The sequence below is a fragment of the Podarcis pityusensis genome (assembly GCF_964106645.2).
Source record: "Podarcis pityusensis genome assembly, chromosome: 4".
NCBI lineage: Eukaryota > Metazoa > Chordata > Lepidosauria > Squamata > Lacertidae > Podarcis > Podarcis pityusensis.
Genome location: NC_138027.1, coordinates 84155520 through 84181383, shown reverse-complemented (window position 1 = coordinate 84181383; position 25864 = coordinate 84155520). Strand labels below are relative to the sequence as shown.

Here is a 25864-nt window from a genome sequence, read left to right as displayed (position 1 = left end):
GATGATGGACATTGGTCAGGCTCCCTCCTCAGATAAGCTTCTCTGCTCCTGATAAGCTTTCAATGAATTTCATGGCTTCTTGGAAACACCATTTGACAAGCCACTGACATAGAGGGAGAAAAATGAACACTAGGGAGAGACAGACCACATGCCTGTCATGTTTTATTAAGTTGTTTATGAATGCAGACCCAGATAACAGTGAAATTCTGCATGAGTTTACTTGGAAGTAAGCAAGTCACATTAAATTGAGTGGGACTTCCTAGGTAAATGTGCTCAGAACTGTAAATTGAGCCTGCAATCCTATACACATTTTCCTGGGAGTAAATCCCCACTGAACTGAGTGGGGATTTACTTCTTAGTAGATAAGAATTCAAAGAAGTTTCTCCTCCTAAGCAGAATAGTCTTACGAGCTGTGACAGAACTGGGATGGCAAATAAAGATGAAAGCATTCTGTTTATATACCTATAAACATGGTGGCTGCATTTCTTGTATACATTTGTGGGCTTTGAGTATAGTCTTGCGCCTGGTCCAGAAAGTTCCGTAGTTTTCCTGGATGTTCCTTAACCTAGAAAATGAACACTTTGATAAACACACTGTAATGGCTGCATAGGCAGGGTATATTTGCCAGTTAGGAATGGATCCTTTTGAAACAAAAGTGAAACTTGTAGAGTCATGGGGCCGGATTGGCCAATACTGCTCCCCCTCCAGGATCCAGCCTATCACATGGTCTGCTGTCCCTGCCTCTAGCATCCCTGGCCATCCACCTGGGAATGGCACATTCAAGTACACCCTGTGCAAGTAAAATCCAATGCATGGAGGCCAAAATTATGGAATCAACTTCCTTGGGGGGGAAATCCAATAATGGCTATGTGATTGTTGAATGACATGCATCAGGTTTTCTTGTTTTGGGGGTATTTTAATGCAGAGTTCCCCAAACTCGGGTCCCCAGCTGTCGTTGGACTACAACTCCCATCATCCCTAGCTAGCAGGACCAGTGTTCAAGGATGATGGGAGTTGTAGTCCAAAAACAGCTGGAGACCCAAGTTTGGGAAACTGTTCTAATGCAACATTTCCGCAGGATGGCCAGGGATTATCAAAATACATATGGTAGGGGCATATACATTCCTTCAGTGTGCCTGAAGGAAGCCTATTTCTCTGCCACACACACTTTCACTGGTTCATTTGAAATCAACAGATATGAAGTCTACGGATAATATTGAAAAGATCCCAGTGTGCACAAAGGGCCTCACAAGGTGCTTGCAAATCATGCTCCAAGAGTCCTGGTTGTCATTTGCAGTCCATCCCAAGAAGACTTTGCATTCTTTTAAGCTGTCTCTACGACTCTGTAAAACAAGAGAGACAAGAAGCCTTCCCCAGAATTAGTGGGAAAAAAAGATTATTGGAAAAAAAGTCGAATAAAGACAAATAAATTATAGAAGGGCCAAATGCAATTGCCTCAATCATCTAAAGAAATTGTGTGCAATCTGCTTCCGGTTAAGCCCTTTTGTGCAGTTTGCTGGATCTTTTAAGAATTGTTATTAGGATCAGAACTTTTATTTAGAGAAGGAAGTTTTTAGCTCTCTTGAGTGCAGAGCTAAATGAAATAATGATGAAAGTCACCGAAACCCAACGTATAAAGAAACCTTAATATATCATTATGGCTTTCGAAGCTCACAATTTCTTCCAAACCAGTATTTCCCAAACTTGGGTCTCTTGCTGTTTTCGGACTACAATTCCCACAATCCCTGACCACTGGTCCTGCTAGCTACGGATGATGGGAGTTGTAGTCCAAAAGCAGCTGGAAACCCAAGTTTGGGAAACACTGCTCTAAACCCATCAACAAGCCCAAGTTTTCACCCACCCCCAGTTTGGTTCTAACAATTCCGGAACGTTCTGCTCCTTATTCATTAATGAATTCATATCTGTTGATTTCAAACTGTTGTTCTGGAAAAATCAGCATCCAATTAATTTAAGCGCAGTATACTGAAAAAGAAGAATGAAGTGTATATCAGCAGCTATTCTGTCTGTGCTTCCAGTTTGGTCCTTGGAGGTCTACCAGTTAATAATTTCCTCATAGGAATTCTTCACACCACCTATTTCCCAAGCTTTTAGGAATTGCTTCCTCGGGGACTGGGCTATGTCTTCAAAGCACGGTTCACTCAGTAGAGGCTGTGCCGTTAGTGTGAATAGACCACTGTAACACCAACCTCAATCTGCTTTCAGTCGCCACCTGCCTACCTTCTTTCTTAAAACCAGTTGGCTTGGGGTTAGCTTGGGCTCCAACTATAGTTGGTCTCCCTGCCTTCTACCCCACTAGTTGAAATGGGCACCAGCCACTACTGCTTACACTTGTAATATCATGAGTTCTGGAAGGTTGGTCAACATTATCGTTATCGCATTATATTCCAGACAGGGAGTAGGGGCTGAAATTAGGAGACTGTAGTTTGCTTAAGCGGCCCAAGAATGTCATGGCTAAGGTGAGATTTGAACTCAGGACTGGCAACTCCACATTCTTGGAGCCACTATACCAATCCAGCCCTCAACTGGCCTGTTCTCAACTGTATCCCCAGTTGTATTGTGTCACTGCAACAAAATATGCAGGTGCTGCCTTGTCTTCTGATCCAAAGTAATCATATTTTTAGCACTGCATTTATTCGGAGTTTGTTATTTTATTGGTCAGCCTCAAAAACTGAACTGTTGGTATATGTATTTTAAAGTCGCACACTATTTTGGATACTGTACTTCAATTATAAAAGCAGTGAGCAAGTGCAATAAATCATTAGAACAAATCCATGCAAAGATAAATAGGTGTGCTCTGGTGCAAAACAGAAGATTGCTCTTCTGCTGTTCAAGCAACTTTCTGTTTTTGGAACCATGAGCAGTACATCTTGCCAGGAAAGGCCCTTCTAGCCTTGGACTATAGAGCTGCACTTTTTGGCTGTGGCCATTATCATAGGTGGAAGGGTGCCCCGAGAAGCCCCATTGGCCTCACCAGAACTGGTGCCACCATGTGGCATCTTTGGGCAGCTTCTAGAGTTCCGGCACTGTAGCAGGGCACACTGCTGATGTTTCCTAGGCCTGTGAGCTTCCATTTAAATTTCCCACAATGTCCCTCAGCCTAGAAATTTAACTGGTTGTTTCCAGCTGCCCAGCACTGATTGAAAGGTCTGTTATGGATGCCTCTTGTAGTTGCCAGGACTGCCAGGTAAATGCACAACATCCCATCGGTGTAGGAAGAGGCCAACCAGAGAGAACTTGGTTGATGTCTCCCTCAGGCATAGCTGTCAAGTTACAGATTTGAAAATGAGGGACCAGCAGCCTCAAAAATAAGGGATCAGCAGCCAAAATAAGGGATTTTCAGGGCACAGGTATGTTCAACTTCTGAGCCCCTCCGAGACAAAGGCAGAAAGCCCAGCCAGCAGCCACACGAAGCCTCAAGTGGTGGTTCCCACAGCGCAGCAACCCGGCAAAGGGGATGCAGCAAGGAAAACCACCGTCATCTCTCCGCTGGGAAGCGCTGAGCAAAGGTGAGTCCCCAGGCAACGCGACCGATTTGATCGGCACAAGGCATGCAAGCTCCACCCCCTAGTCGTTCTTAGGCTCCTTACTGGGTGAGCAACACAGCCAAGCAACACAGTTGGAGCCTCCTTCCTCCCTGGCCGGCAGGGAGGGAGGGAGAGGAGCTGCTTCCTTTGAAACCCGGGAAATTTAAGGGACATCATCAATAAGGGACAGCAGTGGGACACAGCGCTGGGATAAGGGACTTTCCCGCCAAATAAGGGACGGTTGACAGCTATGCCCTTAGGGCGTCCTTATCAAGGCTTTGCAAAAAGGCACAATATCATTTACCTTAGCCGCAGTCAGATGTGGATCTTGGAGGTTCAGTAGCAATGTGACAATACTGTTGAGAACCTGGTCCTGCAAAGCGGCTTTTTCTTTCACGTCCAGGTTCTTAATCATGTCTTGAAACAGCCTGTTTGCCGCACAGGTTATTTTGGGTCTCCCCTGGGAATGAAAGAGAAAGGAAAAAGTTTGACTTGATAACCTTCCTGAGACACTTTGAGGCTATGTAGATAGATACTCCTGTTTACACCTTATCCAGGGCACTCTCACCACTGGTTTGGGAAGAGGTGTTTGCACAATGTTAGCCACAATCCCTATTATCTATCCTGTATCTATCCTGTTGTTTCTCGTGAAATATTGCCTTTTGATGCATTTCCCTCAAATCAGCTTCAATCCGAGCTGTGAGAAAGAACAACCTGGCTTACATTTTAAGCCTTAGATACCATGGCCTGATTCCGTGCCTGGAGAATGGACTGCAGGTAATTTTCTAAGATCTGTGCACCCCCCCCCCAATAAATGCACCATGACCCAAATATGTTTAAGACTGCAATCCTAAGCATAATTGTTCACTGCCGGCTCCAGGGTTTTTTGGAGGGGGCACTTGGGCAAGACATCCTCAATGGTTGCAGTCACTGCCACTTGAAAAGAGCATACAGGAGACATATCCAGGGCTTTTTTTCAGCCTGAATTCGTCAAAACTCAGTTCTGGCACTTCTCAGGTGGGCGCCATTGCCATTATAAGAGAACAAGGGAAGCATTCATGGTGAGTTCTGGCTCCTCTTTTTCTCCCCTTACACCTGGAAAAGCCCGCCTCACATAGATGAACAATTCTTCTGAAACTTACGTCGGCCAAGAAAGGCTGAAGCTGTTTGACGATCTTCACAAATATGTTCATGTTTATATTGTTTTTGTGGAGTGTTACGATCTTGTTTGTGACCTCCATAGCTGTCAAAATCACCTTCTCGTCAGTGTCGTTAAAACTTGGAAGTATACCCAGGAGCAGGTTGGAGAGCTCTTTCTTCTGAAAGGACACCGAAATCCTTTTACTGTTAGACTACAGTAGCAATTTCACATTATGTGACTGGGATCCTTAGTTTAGTCTTGCTGTTGTCCCCTGACCAGAGCTGTGCACACGTGGTACTCCCACCAGTGGAAAGGAGTGGGGGAACACTTCCCATACTCTTCCTCCCTGGAGAACTTTGTGCCCTCCCAAAAATCTGCTCTGGAGGGTTGGGGGAACCTACCAGAACAATATGAGAGGTGATTTAAGTGGGAAGGAGGGAATCAGGAGAAATAGCCTCCCCTCCATTCCACTAGTGGCATCCTCCACCGGATCTCGGTCTCATCCGTGAAGGAAAGGGACCCAAATGTTCAGAGTTGCACAAAATTGTGTCTGAGCCTGGTCAGCAATATCACTAGCTGCAGATAAGCTTCACTCCATTCCTAAAATGAAAAGCTTAAGCCTCACCTGGCAGCCATACCTACTAGCCTAGAAACTGTTCCCCCAATGCAGGGCTTTTATACATAAAACATGAAAACATTCTCTGGTGTTTTAGGAGCAGAGGTGTAGCAGGGAAACTTAACAGAGCAGGGGGTGATAACATCCTCTGCCAGGGTGAGCTCAAGCTCTCTGGGTGAGGCCCTGTGAGGTAGGCTAGACCCTGTGAGGTAAGCTAGGCTCAGACGATGGTTGGCCCAAGTTCACACACTGAACGCCATGACTAGCCCCTCCACTACAGCATTTACCACCAGGAATCTCCAGTGTGACAAACCATTTTCAGACTCAGGAAACTGATGGCATTTATGTACCACAGCTGTTTCATTCATTGATGCTATTGAAACATATAATGGATGCAGACACAAGCCCAATTAAGAGGTAATAATCTCAGTCCAGCAAAACCAGATTTATTGGACTGAGAACAAGTACCGTGTTCACAACCCCCTCTCCTCCCATTTCTCATTTACTGTAATGCAAAGCATTGTTTTGGTGGTCACATGCTGCCACATAACCAGGAAACGTATCGCCCCATGACAGATTTGAATAAAATGTACATATGCTAATTTATAACTATAGATGCACATTTAGAAATTATTACTATACACTTCCACCATTGTAAGTAAGTCTGTGCCCAGTGACCAGGGTATCTGTTGGTTTGCTGTCCTAGGTTAACTTTAAGGCCCCTATTTTCCCTTCATATTGTTATGAATTGGGAGTGGAGGAAAGACTCTCCATCATCCTAAATGGGGCACATAGATGGGACACATTTGTTGAATACTGCCCAATAGTTCTTGCCCCTGAGCACTCACTCAGTTGAAAATATAATCTATTTATCCCGCTTCTGTCATAGTCTCGCCACGTTCACATCTAGCTGTGATTATTAAGTGGTGAGAAAAGGTACTCTGCACATGTCCTTATTATTCACATATTCCCATGCCTAGGCCCTGTCATCTGACACAGGTTCTGGAGCTCTGCCCCTGGATCAGTTTCTTAAGGATACTCCCCCCAACGTCTTGTTTCAGTATAGCATGTTTTGCTTCAGTACAGATCACCAGTTCAACACCTCCACCTTGTCCTTACCTAGAGTTTCCTTTAAGAAACAGCAACAACAAAAATGAAATCACTTACGTTTTGCAGGTGACGCGCCACATTGCCCATTCCATGGAGACTGAGCCAGCGGTAGGTTGGACACGAATCAGCCTGCCAGTTCTTCAACAGGCCCAGGATGTAATGTTTTTGTAGCACCGTGTAGGTGGATTCAGACGAGAGAAGCTGAACAACACAAAGCAGTAAATATGTGGCAGGAAATTCAGAGAACTTTGCCCATACGTTGCCAGCTATCGAAAGGTAATGATAGAATACTGGAGTCACTCTCAGCTGTTGCTGGTGTTTCAGTTAATGGATAATGATTTCCCTTCAAGCCCAAATACTGTTATTTTTTTATATGAAAAAGATATTGGTAAAGTGGTAGGATTTGGTTGGAATAGTATTGTTTTGCTTTTTGTGTTGCAGTCACGGTCTGTTTCAGACATCTCTAACTTTTCTGCTGGCTACAAATTCTGTTGGCAGGATGTGTTATCTGCACTTTTTGAGTTGTTTTTCACCGCATACCTATACTTATGCAATGCACCAGAAATTATTTACATTATACTATAATAATATATAATAATAATTTATTATTTATACCCTGCCCATCTGGCTGGGTTTCCCCAGCCACTCTGGGTGGCTTCCAACAGAACACTAAAATACAACAACCTATTAAACATTAAAAGCTTCCCTAAACCGGACTGCCTTCAGATGTCTTCTAAAAGTTTGGTAGTTATTTTTCTCTTTGACATCTGGTGGGAGGGCGTTCCACAGGGGGGGTGCCACTACCGAGAAGGCCCTCTGCCTGGTTCCCTGTAACTTGGCTTCTCGTAGCGAGGGAACCGCCAGAAGGCCCTCAGCGCTGGACCTCAGTGTCCGGGCAGAACGATGGAGGTGGAGACACTCCTTCAAGTATACTGGACCGAGGCCATTTATGGCTTTAAAGGTCAGCACCAACACTTTGAATTGTGCTCGGAAACATACTGGGAGCCAGTGTAGGTCTTTCAAGACCGGTGTTATATGGTCATATGGAATATGGAATGCTGTCATATGGAATATGGAATGTTATATGGAATGCTGCCGCATTCTGGATTAGTTGTAGTTTCCGGGTCACCTTCAAAGGTAGAGCGCATTGCAGTAGTCCAAGTGAGAGATAACCAGAACATGTACCACTCTGGCGAGACAGCCTGTGGGCAGGTAGGGTCTCAGCCTGCATACCAGATGGAGCTGATAAACAGCTGCCCAGGACACAGAATTGACCTGTGCTTCCATGGACAGCTGTGAGTCCAGAATGACTCCCAGGCTGCACACCTGGTCCTTCAGGGGCATAATTACCCCATTCAGGACCAGGGAGTCCTCCACACCCACCTGCCTCCTGTGTTCCAAAAACAGTACTTCTGTCTTGTCAGGATTCAACCTCAATCTGTTAGCCGCCATCCATCCCCCAACCGCCTCCAGACACTCACACAGTGGCAGAGAGAGAGAGAGAGAGGGGGGAGAAGAATGTGTACAGAAACCCTGCCATAAAGACAGGCTGGAACTGAGTGAATATACAAGGGCCCAACCTAACATTTGTTTTCCATTCCTAAGTGACTGGGGAAGGGCTTCTAGCTCAGTGACTAGAAAGCATCTGCTTTCCATGCAAAACACCCCAGATTCAATCCTGGCATCTCCAGACAAGGCTGTGAGAGATCTCCTCAAGCCATTGCCACTCAGTGTACGCCAGGGAGCCTTTTTTGTCCTGAGGGTCTCTCCAACCTCCCAAGGGCTGCATGCCAACAGTGGCCTTAGTCATATTCCTCACAACTAGGGAGATGTTTAATCTCAGGGTCGTGGGTTCAAACCCCACGTTGGGCAAAAGATTCCTGCGTTGCAGGGGGTTGGACTAGATGACCCTCGGTGGTCCCTTCCAGCTCTACAATTCTATTATTCTAAGTAGCTCGTAAGCATTTATGCAAATATAAACACATGCATATATGCAAATACATTCACATATACTCTCCACAGCTTTTTCTGCTTGGCCCGCCGAAAGCTTCCAAGCAACATTGACATAGGCTGTGTAATGGAGGGGTAAGAGCTAGGAGGTTTGTCAGTAGATATAAAGTACTGTATCTGTTGGTACAGCAATGGAATGTTTCCTCTTAACCATTGCCTGTTCCTCATGGTGTCTGAAGGCAAAAAGAAAAGGATGCAAACACAAACACATTTACAGTTTTGTGTTCTGCTAGGACCACACTTATACTCAGTGGCTATGTAATGTCATATTTCTCAAGATGCTACTCAGACAAGAAAATAGACATACTGCAGTGAAAAAGGCCATTGCCGTCAGCTTCTGTTGGTCATCCCCATGATGGAGAAGAGGAATCACCTTGGTAAATACCGCATAGTCAAGCCCATGATGATGTTTGACAAGGGCTCTGTAAGGATATAAACAATATTTTATTTTTGAATATGCAGAAGGCACACTGAAGAACACAATAATCAGCCTCAAATTCAGGTCCTCCACTACTTGCCTGGCCAGAAGGAGAACTCCTTCCAGGTAGTTCTCTGGTGAAGCCAAAAGGTCCCAGCTTCCTGTTAGACTCGTAAAACACGCCTGAGGAGCCTTCTGCCTTTTCACCAAGGCCTTTAAAGCATCCATGGCGCAGCTGAATTCAGGGAAAGAAAAAGCATATGACAGGGACAATTACCTTACTTAGAGCCCTATGGCACACACACCCCTTCATGAGTTTTGTTAGATGGCATTATTAAATCCTTTATAAATGATTGTGGTTTGGTTTACTAGGAGCTTGCATCTTGAAGGTTATGAAATGCATTATTACTGTAATTGGAACCTGAAACAATAAGGAAGGAAGTGGTGTAGACAGCTCAGTTCATTAGAACAAGCCAAGTTTGGAAAGGAACACAGCATGCATGTTGTTTATTATTAATTATTATTTATATGATGATGATGATAATGAAATTTCTTTTTGAATTTTTTAAAAAAAATATTTGTGTACATTTTGGGAAGGTATGGTCCAGGGCATCATAATCCCATGAATGCTCATGGAATCTTGCTCAATGTTCCCTTTCTTTGATGAGGGCATGGAATAGTGAACTGGTCAGAGGCAGAGACAACGCGGGTGGAGCGGAAACAAAACTGGGCAAAGCAACCGACTCCTACCTCTGCATAGGAGGCAATATCCTAACCACATAAAAGCCCAGTGGGACTTTACTGATAAAGCAAAATAAATTTCCCAGTAAAGCCATTTTGGAATGGACAATCTTTTTCAGATTAGAAAGCCTTTTTCTGCTAAGACATTTTAATGAGAATAGCTCCCCTGCTGCAGTGCAGGAAAGAGTAAGACCTCCAGAGCCTTTCCTTACAAGCCAAAGAAGAGAGAATTATGTTCTTATCAGACACTGATATTTACATGGTTAGTAGTACTCCATTAGCTGCCTGTTACCTTATGTAGTTTGATGTTCTGATTATGTCCTCCTGTCCAGGTTCGGAATCTGTACAGTTCATCAAGTAGTGCAGCTGAATAACCAGGAAGATGATCACAGATACGTAATAGCTGTTCATAGGGATTTTGCACTTTTTATCCCTAAATATTATGCATAGGGCCTTTGTTGCCTGAAACAGAATAAAAGAAAAACCAGACCTTAATTCTAGGAAGTTTGGTTGTTCTCCCACAAGCAGATATCACTTGTTATGTTTGTTCTTGGATCACTGCAGTCTTACCCTAAGACTGTGAGTTAGGGTTACTTTATGAGCAGAGGTAGCACCCTCTAGATGTTGTTGGACTACAACTCCCATCATCTCATACCATTGGCCCTGATGGGAGCTGGAGTCTAACAACCTCTGAGTTCTCGTTGGCCGCCCCTGTTGTATGGCTACAATGAGAGATTCTAGCAAAACCTGGGGACAAGCAACCTAGAATATTTTTCATGTCCTTTTTGTTCCTTTCCCTGTTTTGTCCCCTCTTCCCATAAAGCCCGACATCTTCTGTAACTGGTAGCTAAGCAATATTGCCAGATTGCATCTCCAAGCATAGAGATGGTTCAGTACTGGGGCATCAGAATACTATTAATTAATTAAATTTGTATATCGCCCTTCATCTGTAGATCGCAGGGCAGTTCACAACATCAAAATACAAGTTTAAAAAAACAAAATACATAATAAAAACAAGAACCAAAACACACACACAAACCAATAGCAGCCCTCCCTCAAACACATTTAAGATGTTATAGGGTGTTAATCAGCCTGGTTGAAGACAAACGTTTTCTCCTGATGCCTAAAGGTTTATAATGAAGGCGCCAGCTGAACCTCCATGGGGAGAGCATTCCACAAATGGGGAGCCACTGCAGAAAATGTGAAAGCTTGAGTCTGGTCATATCTTGGCCTAGTTCCACAGGTTCCAGAACATTCTATTGCTTGAAATGAATGATAAGATGGCAGCCTTCGATTGAACGTTACTTAAAGACTGGGAATGGGAGAGAATCCGCCACAGCACAGAAGGGCAGCAGGCTAGCATGGGAGGTGAAACAGAGCAGGCCTTGTGAGATACAGAGCTCTGCCCTCCAACACTTTGTTTGCTTCTGTGCTTAGCACCTGCTTGCTGCAGGGCATGAGCTGTGCAACTTATGCACATGTCCAACTCCTTCCAGAGTACATGGCCTGGGCTGGTTGTCTCTCTGCTTGCTTGCTTGCTTGCTTGCTTGCTTGCTCACTCAGTCAGGGCAGAGGCCTCTCCCAATGGCACTGTTGGTGATGTGCTGGGGGGAAGGCAACCAGGCAAAACAGCTAGTCAGCCAGTCCATGCCAAGAACAAGAAAGCATCCTCACCACCAGAGTGCGGGCCCCAGGAGGACTAAAAAGAAGAGAGGTGGGCTCAGAAGGTATAGCCAGGAGGGTCTGCTCCACCTGCACCCCCAGAATCAGCTGCTGAGGCAACCACCTCACTCTGCCCAATAACAGGGCCTGCCATGTTTTGTGCACCCTATATTTCAGGGTTTCCCAAACTTGGGTCTTCAGGGTTTTTTTGGACTACAACTCCCATCATCCCTAGCTAGCAGGACCAGTGGTCACGGATGATGGGAACTGTTGTCCAAAAACAGTTCCCAAACTTTGGTAAGCCCTGCTCTATTCGGTGGTGGCCTCCAAGTTGTTGTGCATCTTTCTAGATCCCAGTCTATGCTCTAGCACAGCACAGCTTGTTACAATTGGAGGTAAAGGAATAGCATATTTCTCTCACGGCTAGAGGTAGAAGGGAGGAGTTGTCTGTGAACTTTCCATCTGATCCCGGGCGTTCGCCGCTAAGGCAAGGTTTCCTTTTCAGCACTTCGAGAAGCTTGGCAAGAACCTGGAGTCTTACAGGTTGTTTAGCTTGGCCCAAGGCTTCCCAGATTTGAGTAATATGCCTAAAATTAAAACAAACAAATCTATATCAGTGTCTACACACCCACCCACTCACCCACCCACCCACCCTACTGCTGATCTCAATCTCTATCACATTTCTAGTGTTGTTTAAAGTGAAGTTATATGTATATACAGTGGTACCTTGGGTTACAAACTTAATTTGTTCCAGAGGTCCGTTCTTAACCTGAAACTATTCTTAACCTGAGGCGTGCTTTCGCTAATGGAGCCTCCCGCTGCCGCTGGTGCACGATTTCCATTCTCATCCTGGGGCAAAGTTCTCAAACCGAGGTACTACTTCCAGGTTAGCAGAGTTTGTAACCCGAAGTGTTTGTAACCCGAAGCGTTTGTAACCCGAGGTACCACTGTACATGAATTAAGATGGATAAAGGAGCCCAACAGAACTGAAAGCCTGTTTGCTGCAAATAATTATTGTTTGTTTACTACTAGAAGGCTAAAAGCATTTTACAGGATTTGATATTTTCATCGGTCTAGCCAGTGTTATGAAAAAGAGGTGCCGGAACTCACCATGAACACCTCCTTCTTTTAGAATGGCAATGGAGCCCACCTGAGAGGTGCTGGAACTGAGTTCTGGTGAGCTCCAGCTAAAATAAAAAGACCTGAGTCTAGCAACAACCCCCAGAACAGACAATGTAAGAAGAGAGAGCCCTGGCACAAAGCCCTGCTGGCTATCAGGCCTATGGCCCATCTAATTCTGCGTATTGTTCTCACAGTGGCCCACCAGATGCTTATGGGAAACCAGCAAGCATCTTTTCCTCACATTTTAAACGGTTGGTTGTTGTTGTTTTTTGTATGATTAGGTTTTTTTTGGAAATGCATGTGCAGGTATAAACAATAAACAAATTCAAAAATGCATTTTTCATGCGGTGTGGTATAATTTCTAAATAAGAGCTATGGAGTCAGTTTTGAATGAAAAGGATGCTTGGTCCCTGTTACATGGAATTTCTTATCTTGTCCATGGATATGCAGAGAATAATTGATATGTTGCTTTTTCAGACACACTTGCCTAAAAACTGCAAAATGTCACCAGCTGGAACTGCTCTGTCCCAACGCACCACTGGAATACAGCTCCCAAGATGGCTGCTCATGAGACAAAGGTTCCTTGCCCCCGGGGTACACAATATTGAGCTAGTTGGATAAATATTCTGACTTGCTACAAGGCAGCATTTTATGATATTCCTTGGTTTACCCTTAGATTTTATCTCATTGTTCACAGGAATAAAATGAAGTGAATGCTGTCACCTTGGAATAATTGGTGGCTATCGTCACACACTTTAGGTGCTGTATCAGGACAGCTGCTCAGACCTTTTGCTAGCTCAGTGTAATTGAATCACCAAGAATATTTACATTGGTTATATAAGTGACAAAGGTCACCTACAATATTCTGGTATAAGTTCTGAATATTTGAGTAGGTGGAGCGAGCGATATCGTTGCCAATTTAGCCCACAGATTTTTCCATCAGAGGCAACCAGAGGAACTCACACAGGTGAATCAATGTTATTTCCCTGTGTGGCATGGTGGTTGGAGCACAGAAACTGGGAGACCTGGGTTCAAATTCCCACTCAGCCATGAAACTCACCTGGTGGCCTTGGGCAAGTCAAAGCCTAACTTACCTCACAGGGAATCATGGATTCCTCACTCAGTTCCTCACCTGTCACAAAGCAATGAGAGTTTCAGAAGGCTTGAAACAGTTTCTTCTGTGTGTTTTTCAGCCAGGAGGCACACAGCCCCTATGGCAACTTCTCTTGCACTAGGTTCCTGGATAGCTCGCAGGTGGAAATAAATAATATCAATGATTTCTGGCACCTGGGATAAAACAAAACAAGGGTTTACATTGATTATTCTTTCACAGTTTCTGTTGCTTTTGCATTTTATTTGCTTTTACATTTTTGGTCCTCAGATATGAATGCTTGTAGCACTTCTTAGTGTCTAGGTGAGAATGGCTTGCAGTGCGACAGAAAAGATAGCAGTTTGGGTAAACGGCCGTGCTCTTGTCATAAAGAGGTTAGAATGAACTCAACAAATTGCATCACTGCACTACAATGGTTATATATGCAGCCCCTCCAACCAGTAGACCCTTGCTGTTCAGATACTGCTCTGACCTGAGAATAATTTGGATGCTTAGAACATGTCTAAACATGATTGCTACTAGGCCGACTTGCAGTGACTGAATCAGCTGAGAGTTTTTGAAACAGGCATTACAGATAGTGATTGGCTTGAATTCAGAATTGGGGGAGTGCGCACAGTAATATGAACTCTCATAGCTTAGAAAGCTGCACTGATATATATATGCATATGCAGCAGAGAGGGCTTGCTAGACAGAGATAAGAGAGGCCCACCATCCTTTACTAGGGATGGACAAAATGCTCTTAATGTTCATGTTCCTTGCATATGAGTAGACCGACATGTTCATTCCATTCTGTGCGGATTTGTTTGGCAAAATCCTTTAAATATTCTGCACGCTTTAAAAATGCATTTATCACCGATAAAGAACTTTCAAGGTAGCCTGAGGGCTTCCCTGAACGTCTCCTCCTCCTCTCTCTCTTTTTTCACTTCTTAAAAACATTTCTAGTTGCTCAGAGCAGTTAGAAAGTGCAGTGCTTGCCACAGCCATGGAAAACTTTTGATTAAAAAATGCATGGAAGCAGTATGGTGTTCCATCCCTGTCAGGTGATTTTTGGGAGAAAAAGATGGTTGAGCTCCGGCATCTCCTTATCTAGAAAAATAGCACAGTGTACACACATTACTATATTTGCATTCAGTCATTTTGTGCAAGTGTCAACCAACTAGATACCTGCTAGCACTTCAGAGTTTGATTTAATTTGCTGGAATCTGACCTACATATGGATGTTCGTAACAAGCAGACTGATCAGATACAGCAGCGCAGTTGCTTTGCTTCTAGAGAACTACAGATAGTTCATCCTGTCTTTGTTTTGGTATAGGAACAAAGGAAGCTGACTTATACTGAATCAGACCATTGGCTCAACAGCTCAATTTTACCTACACTGACCACTGATGGCCGTTCCAGTCTCTGCCCACTGGACAGGTATAGGCAGGGCTGAAAATAGTGTTATGAAAGGTTAATTCCTGTCATGCTCCTCAGTGTGGCAATGTCAGGATATAGCAGGTGCAATACTGATGTCATTGATCACTTAGCATGGTCACCTTGCAGCGTGAATAACCTTTAAATGACCTTTAAAGCCCTAAACGGCCTCGGTCCTGTATACCTGAAGGAGCGTCTCCACCCCCATCGTTCAGCCCGGACACTGAGATCCAGCGCCAAGGGCCTTCTGGCGGTTCCCTCAGTGCGAGAAGTGAGGTTACAGGGAACCAGACAGAGGGCCTTCTCGGTAGTGGCGCCCACCCTGTGGAACACCCTCCCTTCAGATGGGAAGGAAATAAGCAGTTATCCTATCTTTAAAAGACATCTGAAGGCAGCCCTGTTTAGGGAAGTTTTTAATATTTAATGCTGTACTGTTTTTAACATCTGATTGGGAGCCGCCCAGAGTGGCTGGGGAGACTCAGCCAGATGGGCGGGGTATAAATCATAAATAATAAATTATTATTATAATATTATTATTATTTTCAATTCCCTCTCTATACCATCGCTCAGTACAGTATTGCAGACAATCTCAGGTTCAAACCTTGCCTTCTCCAGGGAGGGCTGTGAGCTCCCCGGTCTGAAACCCATCTGCAAGCCCTGACGAGGCGAGGAAGGAGTTTACTGAGCAAAACCCAAAGGGATTAATCAATTAGTAATAGTTATCCAGACTAGTTCATGGATGTGAGCGAGGGCAATCTGCCTGTGACATCTGTCACCCCACTGATTGCTAGAGATGATCCGGCAGATCACTAACTGAATTTTCTCTGCCTCTCATACCCAGCTGAAGTTCTCCTTGCCTCTTGCGTTTGCGTGTACATCCTTCTAATTTTGCCACCGGTAACATTTCGCTGCCTGAGGCAGGTGTGCAGTTCACCTAACGGTTAAACCATCTCTGGAGGTACTGCTGCTCTTGTGGAGCCCCAAATGTTCCTGGCTGTGATGCAGTTCTAAGGTCAGGAAACAGGAGTGCAAAAAGAGCCAATGAACATCCAAGAAAATGGAGCCCAGCTGAGGGGGTGAAGCTGTGGCTCTCGTTTGTCTGGAAAGACTATGTGCACATGTGGAGCAGCAAAACACCTAAAGCGCAGGTAGCAAGGGGGAGAGAACTGAGGTGGCTGTCACAACACTGCTCTTGGGAAGAAACTACCTGACAGGCTAAACCTATAACTGGGCTAGCAGATCCTTTTCCTGGATCAGAACAATGCAAGCAGGCAACCAAATAAGCTGGCATACAAACAGCTAGTTGCTTCAGTACTTTTGTCTGTCTCTAGAATTCATTGCTAGAACCCACAAGGCACAACCACCTCAATTTTCTGAAACCCATAAGCATCTCTCTCTTTTTTTACCTTTCCCCTCAGTTTGTTCCTCTCTTTTTTCAAGATTGAATTCAGCATAGCTGAAGCTGCTTGGATGCTATTTTTTTCTGTGTCCCTCAGGCTAGCAATGGCTAAAAGTATCTGACCCGTCACGGTGGACTCTGCATCAGTTCCTTCAGGTATCTGAAATAAAACAGAGAAGAGTCAGTTGTGGGGGGGGGATACATCGGCAAAGGCGTCCATTATCCAAAAGATGAACACCCACAATAGACAAGCTAAAAGTATTGCTGAACTGGAGAAGTTCGATTTAATGGTTGGAGCGCTTGAGTCAGACTAGGGAGACCCAGAACCAACTCCCCACTCTGCCATGAAGTTCACTGGGTTGAACTTGGGCCAGTCACTATCTCTCAGCCTAACTCAGTGATCTTTCAGAGGTTTTGTGAGGATAAAAAGGTTGCCTTGAGCTCCTTGGAGGAGAGGCAAGAAAACAAACAAAATGAGCTGATTTCTAACATACACTCACATACATCCCAACATCACAATTACAGTATTCAAATGTAAAGCAGGGAGAAAAATACTCTGAAAGGTTTCCAAGATTATATGAGATGTCCAGGCAGAAAGAAGACCTAGGTCAGGGGTAGGGAACCTCTGGCCTTCCAGATGTTGCTCCCACCATCCCTGTACCCATTGGCTGCCCTGGCTGAGGCTGATGGTACTTGGTGCCCAGTAACATGTGGCGGGCCACAGGCCATCTGTCACCCAGACCAGTGTTTCCCAAACTTGGGTCTCCAGCCGCTTTTGGACTACAACTCCCATCATCCCTAGCTAGCAGGACCAGTGGTCAGGGATTATGGGAATTGTAGTCCGAAAACAGCTGGAGTTTGGGAAACACTGGCCTAGACCATCAAGGCAAGCGTGTGGAAACAGAGGTCTTCTCCCATAACAAGAGGGAGATGTAAAGATATAACTTCTAAATTTGCAAATGAGCGAGCCTTTTCACAAAAGTGGTGTAAAGTGGCTCTGGTTTGTAATACAAATGTGTATAAAACTCACACTGGCACAATGCTCATTCACTTTACAAATGTCTGCACTAGATGGTGTGTCATCAATATCATGTGAGGAAAGCACCTGGGCATCGCCCTAGAGCCAGTGCACCAACTGGACTCTTGCACCTCAACCCCGACTGGGCTAGGCGAGCTGGGTAGCACCGCCAGAGACCTCCTTCTCACAGGAAACGGTCACAGTGCTGTGGACTCACAGCTCAGAGCTGAGAGCACCGGATTCACTGTCTCAATAATACAGTCGTTGCGCAGCAGAGTTTTGCAGAGTCTTGCAGAGTATAAACCACTCGGAGAGCAGCTCTGTAGAATATCTTCCTTTTATTCTATAACTACAACTATGATACAAAACTATATACAGAGCTGAATATTCTAAGCATAAATCAATGCTACACTGAGAGTCTGCAGCTGCTCTAACAGCAATCTTATCTCTAGGATCTCCAACACTCTCACTCTCTCCGATACACTGACTGACTGACTCTCTCTCACACACACAGATATGTTGCTGGGCAGAATAAGTAGATAGGCAGGACACGCCTCCTTCTCTCTGGAGAGTCAGCAGAGACCATCAGGAGATGATCAGGAGATTCTTGTGTATGGGAGGGGTGAAATCTCCTCATCCTCCCCCATTTCATCCGACCATTTCAAGAATCTTTAACATAACTGCAATTTGCACATACACTCCAAAAGTTGTTCTCTGCTTACAACCTTGGTTAACATATCTGCAGGTATCTCTCTCCCGGCATATAAAACACTTTTACAATACCATTGAATAAGCAGCTTCTGGAAAAATCTTCACACACATTTCTTCCTTTCAAATACAAATTGACATTTCTAATTAGGCAGATTTGAACAAACCATTTTTCAGAACTCAAATACACGCTTTCCTTCAAATATCAGGTAAGGAAATAAATGAAGCGTTTTGTGCTACTACTCTCAGCACACTTCATGCTAGGTTTGAAAACCCCACCAGAGTTGCTTGTGACCGCAGTCTTTGCAAACTCTTCAGAAAACCTTTTCGGTGGTACACCCTTGGTTGTTCTCTTGGATCTGCGCAAAACTCTCTGATCCTCTTGTTCTGGTGCTTCCTCCTCTTTGGGAGAATGGGGAGCTAAAGTATATGAAGCTGCTAAGTCTGAGTCAGCGTCAGACTCACCTGAGGCTTTTGGGCTCTGATAATCTGTGCCATCATCTGGAACTACATTGGCATCAGGATTATCACCACCAACAACACTTGCCTCCCTCTTAACTTTCTTTGCCCCTTTTGCACCATCATCACAAATGGGATGGCACTGAAAAACGCCAACTCTGTCCCATTGTGGATTGTCATCAATACTCCTGGTGAGCCTTATGGTTTTCGTGTCTGTGATCAGAACACGATAAGACCCTTTCTCATATCCTAGGAAAACACCATGTTCTCCACGCTTGCTCAGTTTGTCACCCTGCGAGGTGTGCACCCAAACCTCCGAACCAAAAATTTTAAAATGCTTTACACATGGCTTTCTTCCATGAAGCATCTCATATGGGGTGCAATTTACACTAGACTGGTATCTCCTGTTATACACATGACAGAAAAACGAAAGAGCTTCGGCCCAAAAAGGATTGGGTAGCCCCGAATCATGTAACAGCGTTCTGATTCCTTGCTGCAGAGTCTGGTTTACTCTCTCACATAAACCATTCTGCCAGGGTGATCTGGGCGTGGCCGTCCTATGCTCAATGCCCTGTTCAGAAAGAAAACTCTCAAACTCTTCTGAACAAAACTCTCCACCCTTGTCTGTGAAAAGAAAACGTACATTCTCATTATGTACATTTCTGAGCCATTTACAAAACTGGCGAAACTTGGTAAAGGCTTCAGCCTTTTTCTGCAGCATATAGACCCAAACATATTTCGAATAGGAGTCTATCAGAACCATGAAAAACCTTGAATTGCCTCTAGAGAGCGCTAGAGGCCCCACTAAGTCTGCATGAATGACTTCATATGGTTTCTTGGCCTCTCTCCCAGACTCTGTACCTTTGGGAGCTTGCCTTGCCTTACTCTCTGCACAAGAAACACATTTCATGTGGTAGGGACATTCTTTCAACTTCATACCCTGAACCATATCAGGCATTTTTGCCACAGCCTGGAAATTCAAATGACCATAAACGCGATGGTAATAATGAATACATTGGTCATGCAACTTCTCATTCTTATCTACAGTTAAATTGCAACACTTTTTCTCAGTAGCTTCTGCAGTGCCTGTACCTGAAACAAAAGGCAATTGGTACAATCCATTTACACATTTTGCATACAGAATGAGCTTGCCATCTCTAAGAATTTCACAGCGAGATTTAGCAAACACCACCTTAAACCCTTGACGATCAAGCTGGGAAACACTCAACAAATTGTCCTGAATATCAGGTGCATACAGGACATTCTTAATAGTTGCATTCAGGCTCTTTAAGAACACAGTTCCCTGAGCCATACTCGTGAGAACTGTCCCATCTGCTTGATGAATTTCTTTCTCTTGCTTCTCAAGCTGAACAAAGAGATTCTTATCTTTGGCCACGTGGTTTGAACAGCCAGAGTCGACCACGAAGAAACTCCGCCCACGTTGACTGGAACACCGAGAGATCAAGGCCTTTGAAGTAGCAGGTGCATGGGGATTTCGTCCTCCTCCCCCTCTGCCTCTGAAGTTTCCCTTCTTCTTTGAAGACTTCTTACACTGGAAACTCAAATGGCCTTGTGCTCCACACGAAAAGCACCGCTTCAATTTCAAAGCTTTAACAGCAGCAGTTTCACTTTCATTTTCCCCTGCTGAAGACTCAGGCACATTTTCAAGCACATTTTTAACAGCACAGTCCCGGCTTTCTTTAACAGCCTGTCTGCGATCTCACTCATTCAAGAGCACGCTAGACACATAATCTTCTGTTAGCCGGTCAGAAGGCATTGTGGAAATCTGGGCAGCCACTCCATCATAAGACTCATCTAGGCTATTGATCATCAGCATTGCAAATACAGCCTCTGAAATAGCCAGGTCTCGCTGAACAAGGTCTTGTCTGAGACGCTTTAATTGAGATAGATGGCTAGGCAAATAACCACCTTTCTCCAACTGCAGCCTGCACAGCTTCTTAAAGAAAATCACACTGGAACCAGCATTTTGTCTAAGATGCATATCTCTCAACTTATGCCAAACAGCTTGTGCAGTCTCTTGACCCTCTAAGTTCACCAGCAAGTGGTCTGAAACACTCAAAATAATTGTCCCTCGGGCTTTCATATCTGCAGCATGCCACTCAGCCCAATCATCATCATCCTTATCTGGAGGGTCATCTTCTATCGTGTGAAATAGCTTTTCCCTCTCTAAAAGCGCTTTCATCTTTACTTGCCAAACTGCATAGGTTTCAGGCGTGAGGAGAGGAAAGGACAGAGCCATCTGGCCAGAATGTGCACAGGCCATGTCTGCTATTACTTAGAGCAAGACACTTCCCTCGTGCAACACAGATAAAGCCTTGACTCCCTCAGCCACTCTCTCTCCCACTCAGAGCGCAATTAACAGGCAAACAGGGATGCTATCTTCTTCCTTTGGCAGTCAGCAACATACCTCCATAAATCAAGCAGCAGCAAGAGCAACAGCGGCAGCTTGAACACTCTGCTCCAAAACAGCTCTGCTTCTGGGCACCGCAAATCAGTCCAGCATGCAGCGTCCGTTCCACCGTCCGGCAATCAGCAACAGAAACCTCTGGCGACTGGGACGCCTGGGATGACTGGAACAACGCCAGGTCAGACGACTGGAACAACGACTGGGCCCATAACCGATGTCAGCATCGCCCTAGAGCCAGTGCACCAACTGGACTCTTGCACCTCAACCCCGACTGGGCTAGGCGAGCTGGGTAGCACCGCCAGAGACCTCCTTCTCACAGGAAACGGTCACAGTGCTGTGGACTCACAGCTCAGAGCTGAGAGCACCGGATTCACTGTCTCAATAATACAGTCGTTGCGCAGCAGAGTTTTGCAGAGTCTTGCAGAGTATAAACCACTCGGAGAGCAGCTCTGTAGAATATCTTCCTTTTATTCTATAACTACAACTATGATACAAAACTATATACAGAGCTGAATATTCTAAGCATAAATCAATGCTACACTGAGAGTCTGCAGCTGCTCTAACAGCAATCTTATCTCTAGGATCTCCAACACTCTCACTCTCTCCGATACACTGACTGACTGACTCTCTCTCACACACACAGATATGTTGCTGGGCAGAATAAGTAGATAGGCAGGACACGCCTCCTTCTCTCTGGAGAGCCAGCAGAGACCATCAGGAGATGATCAGGAGATTCTTGTGTATGGGAGGGGTGAAATCTCCTCATTAATCTCATGTGTAAAAAAGTTTATGGCATGGAAAGAGCGAGAGTTTGGAGGCTGCAGGAGGAAGTGTAAAAAGGGAAGCCTCTTCACCCCTGAGGAGGATGCAAAAATGTGAACATAGACGGGATGGTCTGACAGAGTTAGGTGCATTGAAGATAAAATATGCCATAAAGGCTACAAACCTATAACTGCTTACCTGAGAGTAAGTCTCACTGAACTCCATTGCACCTACATCAGAGTAAACAGACATAGAATTGTGCTTTAAGGGGGTCTGTGTTGTATTGTTGTGGCCAATGATGTGTGAAGACTTGGTGCAAAAGGAGAAGATGATAGCTTGGAAAGAGAAATCCACAGAGTGATTGTACCTGATTAAGGTTTTCGTTTTCCGGCGGCGGCGAGATAACATGATGACCTTTCTTCTCTTTTTCCTTCACGAGAAAGTCCCCAGGCTCTGACACTGGCTTGGCAGCAGAGACTTTCTCTCGAATTTGTGTTTCTGTTTTCAGCACACAGTATTTTTTCTTGCTCGGCACAAACATCTGGGCTGTATATGGATTTGTTGCCTTTTCCTGGGTCATACCATCTCTCAGGCTATCAAAGTTGGTTTGTGTAGCCTTATCTTCACAGGTAAAGTCTGGTTCGCTGGCATATGCCGTGCTCATCCCAACATGTGGGCCATAGGTCTTTTTAATCTTTTCTTTTACAACCATGGTTGATCTAGAAGAAAACACACACACACACACACAAAAACTTTTGTCACAGTGTAACTTTATACATATCTTAAATTCTCCCAGGGAAGTGTGTATGAGATTGCAGCCTTATTCTTTTTTTTATTAAAGGTCTTCAACCAAATATACCATAAAATCCAAACTAATAAAAAGAATAATAAAAAACAATATATCAAACAGGAGAAAAAAAACAAAGAGAAAAAGATACATTGATAATAATCCTCATATGATCCTCATAAAATAAAAAATTATAAATATATCTGTGTAGCCCTCAGTCACCATTTTACCTTAATCTTCACACATAGAGTTTAATCCTCCCACCTCCCACCTGGGAGAGCTTCCCCTTCCTTGCCTCCCACCCTGAGAAAAACCACTCTGACCTGCCTCTCATAGAGGCCCCTTCCTCTTCTCTCTGTCAGCTCCCTGTATGTATCTTGATTTATCACAAATATAATTATTTAGCTGTCAAGACATACATCTAGTTAATATTACCAGAGAGCAACCAAAAATCAAAGATCACACAGGAAATCCAGACCAAAAGAAAAAGAAAAACTTGGTTTATGGGGTTGTTGCTGTTTTCAGTATGAGAGACACAAGTTTGCTACAGTGTCTGGAGTTGAATGCACGCCATACACCTGAAGAACCACTCCTCCCCCTCCAAGAATCTTGGGAACTATAGTTTGCTAAGGGTGTTGGGAATTGTAGCGCTCTCTCGGTGTAGGGTAAACTACAGTTCCCACAAATTGTGGGGATGGGGACATGCTTTAAATGTATGGTTTGTATGCAGTCCTCTCAATATGCGCTACAGGAGTGATAATTAAATAGTTAAAATATAAAGCAGATTTCATTTCTTCCTGGGTTTTATTTCATAGTGCTTTTGAAATCTCAAATTGAGACAAGGTGAAGTTTATTCTAAGTGCACCCAGGTATGTTTTAAAGAATCATTTCCCACCAGGATATAATTGAAGAGTCACTTCCAATTGTCATGAATTTTCAGTTACCTACAGAATCCATTGGGATTTATCCTGCGTACAAAGAAACAAATCCCAACACACACAAAATACTCTTAATACGTAGCCATCAAACGAAACACAATGAAAACCCATGCTGAGATTCAGAACGGCAAAAGCCAAGAAAGACTACTGGAATGTTTTGACAGCCAAAATCTCTGGAAGGACTGAAGGCCATTCAGAACAATTTTTTAAAAATGCTGGTTGCAGAAGACAAATACCAGTGGCTATGTCTGGCACCAGCAAGTCTCTGGTGAGTTAATGGAGGCACAGAGAAGCAACAGACCACGTGGAGCCATCTACTTACAACCTGCATGGTTGGAACCAGTCATATATTTCCCGTTCTGCTGCAGCAGTTTCTGCCTCACTGGAATGTAGCAATGAAAGGATCAGTGCTCACCAGGGCCCGGGTCACAATGGATCTTATCGCGTCAGAGCTTTTGTGGCTACCACGGTAACAACATCACCAAGGGCGCCCAGTGTTCCAGTGGTTGTCAAGGGTATCGCCAGGGCTACCAACTCAGGCAGTTTTGTTTTGTTTTCCTTTTTCAGATGCAGGAACTCAAGAGTCCAAGTATTTTTGTTATTATTATTGCTTTTCTATCCCACCTTTTCTCCAAAGAGCTCAAAGTGGCGTATACAGTTCTCTCCCTCATTTAGTCCCACAACAACCCTGTGAGGTAATTTAGGCTGAGAGACTAACCTAAGGACACCCAGCAAGCTTCATGGCTGACTGGGAATTTGACTCCTGGTCTCCTAGGTCCTAATCCAACACTCTTAACTACTATGCCACACTAGTAGGACTAGAATTATTGTTCTGAATTCCTTTTTTCATTGCAGAGAAGAAACTAGAATCGTATTGGCAATGGTTCACCCAGTGATGGGTGGGGTCAAAAACACCCATGTGTGCACATAGAGAGACACATCACAGAAACAGCGACCTTTGGTGTGGCCCTGGCCATCGCAATGCTCTTCTTCTTTCTACACTTGATCAGATTGCCACCACATCCCAAAAAGCATCTCATCTCTGCACAGAGGCCACAGAGGAAGGATATGCATCTCCTCCTTTTGATCTGCAGGTGGTTTCCAGGGCTGCTAAATGGAAAGGAGCCAGCTGACACCTGAACTTTGTGGCACCCCTTCTTTGAATCTATCTGATGCATGAGACAGTGCTGCTAACCACAGTCATGAATTCCTGTCAACTTCCATCAGCAAAACAAAATAAACGAAATTGCACATTTCTGCCAACACCGATCAAGAGCTTCTGAGCAGCACTTCCCTGTCAGCCTTCATAAATACCAGAAAGGACATTCCTACTTGATTTCCTAACAAGAGATGAGGCAGCAACAAATTATTAACATGTCAATTGTGATATAAGCCCTGGTATGATTCCTTCCTCTCTTACAAAGCTCTGTATTAGGTACAAAACATTATATTGTTTCATTATTTACTGTGTCCTATCTACTTATACTTGGTACTGCAGAATCGGGAATGAGAAGAAACACTATTAAAACAGGTTCATTCTGATGATTATTAGTTTTATGCGGTCCTTCACTAGAATTGGTTCTAGTTAGTTTGCACAACTGTTGATTGCATTCATTTTTTAATTGTTTAAATTCCTGGTTCTGATTGTGCATGCTTTTGTGCTACTGCTTTACTGGTGTGGATCACTGACAGGTCACAAGTTGTTGTCACCTCCTATTCTAATATTCATTTATATAAACATATATTGGCATAGCTGTTTATTCTAAACATCTTTCAGTACTCTTCATACTCAGTGGTTGATGTGCATATGTACAAATGTAAAGTATAAATGTGATACAGGAACACCATCAGGGAGTGGTGAGTCATTGAACTTTCTTGCTACGTGTAGGTTCAGGGGCAAACCTCACTTGACTCTGTATAAAATGGGCACAATGGCCCCGTCTCACAATCTGATGAAAGGTCAGTTCTGGGGAATGAAGTTTTCATTTGCCTGTACTTAGACAACAGCATTCAAGAGCAGCCTTAGCATTTGTGGAGGTGAAGCCAAAGGAGAGGGAGTCTTCCTGGAAAACATTTTGATCTGCCACATCCCCTATTACCTGTGCTGGGATGGTGGTGGAACCATTTGAAGTTCCATGTTGCTAGGCAAGAGACATAAACCAAAACTGGGGGGGGGGGGCAGGGCCGTTGGAATCCATAAGTATGAACAACTCTGACAGATAGTCATTGAGATGTTTGGAACTTCTGTATCTTGGCAAAATTGCTTTAAATAATTACCTGAGCTGGGGCAGGGGTCCAGAGAACACACATGGCATGACTGTCCTTAGTTGATCTCTAGTTAATCACAACTGGATCCCTTGAAGACGACCTTTGGAGAATACAGTCTTGTAAGTTGCATCCTTTGTGAGGATATCTACCTATGAGAGTATAGCGTTGATGGATGGGCCAGACAGATGATCCAACTGGAACTTAGAAC

General features: G+C 44.3%; 1 protein-coding gene and 1 long non-coding RNA gene across 5 annotated transcripts in view; one reads left to right on the top strand and one right to left on the bottom strand.

The window, feature by feature from the left end:
* Positions 1 to 23830, bottom strand: part of LOC308475746 (maestro heat-like repeat-containing protein family member 6) — a 29155-nt gene extending 5325 nt beyond the window's left edge. The window contains exons 1-13 of one of the 4 annotated variants that reach the window (XM_081003058.1): positions 23711 to 23830; positions 22031 to 22382; positions 16296 to 16448; positions 13498 to 13652; positions 11665 to 11830; positions 9874 to 10043; positions 8941 to 9075; positions 8730 to 8844; positions 6470 to 6613; positions 4688 to 4861; positions 3850 to 4005; positions 1251 to 1343; positions 463 to 565 (exon numbers count right to left, since the gene is read on the bottom strand). In XM_081003058.1, coding sequence (XP_080859184.1) covers positions 463 to 565; positions 1251 to 1343; positions 3850 to 4005; positions 4688 to 4861; positions 6470 to 6613; positions 8730 to 8844; positions 8941 to 9075; positions 9874 to 10043; positions 11665 to 11830; positions 13498 to 13652; positions 16296 to 16448; positions 22031 to 22375 — 1909 coding nt within the window. In that variant the 5' untranslated portion in view covers positions 22376 to 22382; positions 23711 to 23830. Of the gene's footprint in view, positions 1 to 462; positions 566 to 1250; positions 1344 to 3849; positions 4006 to 4687; positions 4865 to 6469; positions 6614 to 8729; positions 8845 to 8940; positions 9076 to 9873; positions 10044 to 11664; positions 11831 to 13497; positions 13653 to 16295; positions 16449 to 22030; positions 22383 to 23624 lie in introns of all 4 variants that reach the window. The other 3 variants (XM_081003056.1, XM_081003057.1, XM_081003059.1) reach the window with 3 other exon arrangements.
* Positions 23831 to 23893: 63 nt separating this feature from the next.
* On the top strand, positions 23894 to 24936 carry LOC308475935. Its single transcript, XR_013985557.1, has 2 exons — positions 23894 to 24083; positions 24244 to 24936. It is a non-coding gene; the product is annotated as an uncharacterized lncRNA (long non-coding RNA).
* The last annotated feature ends 928 nt before the right edge of the window (positions 24937 to 25864 follow it).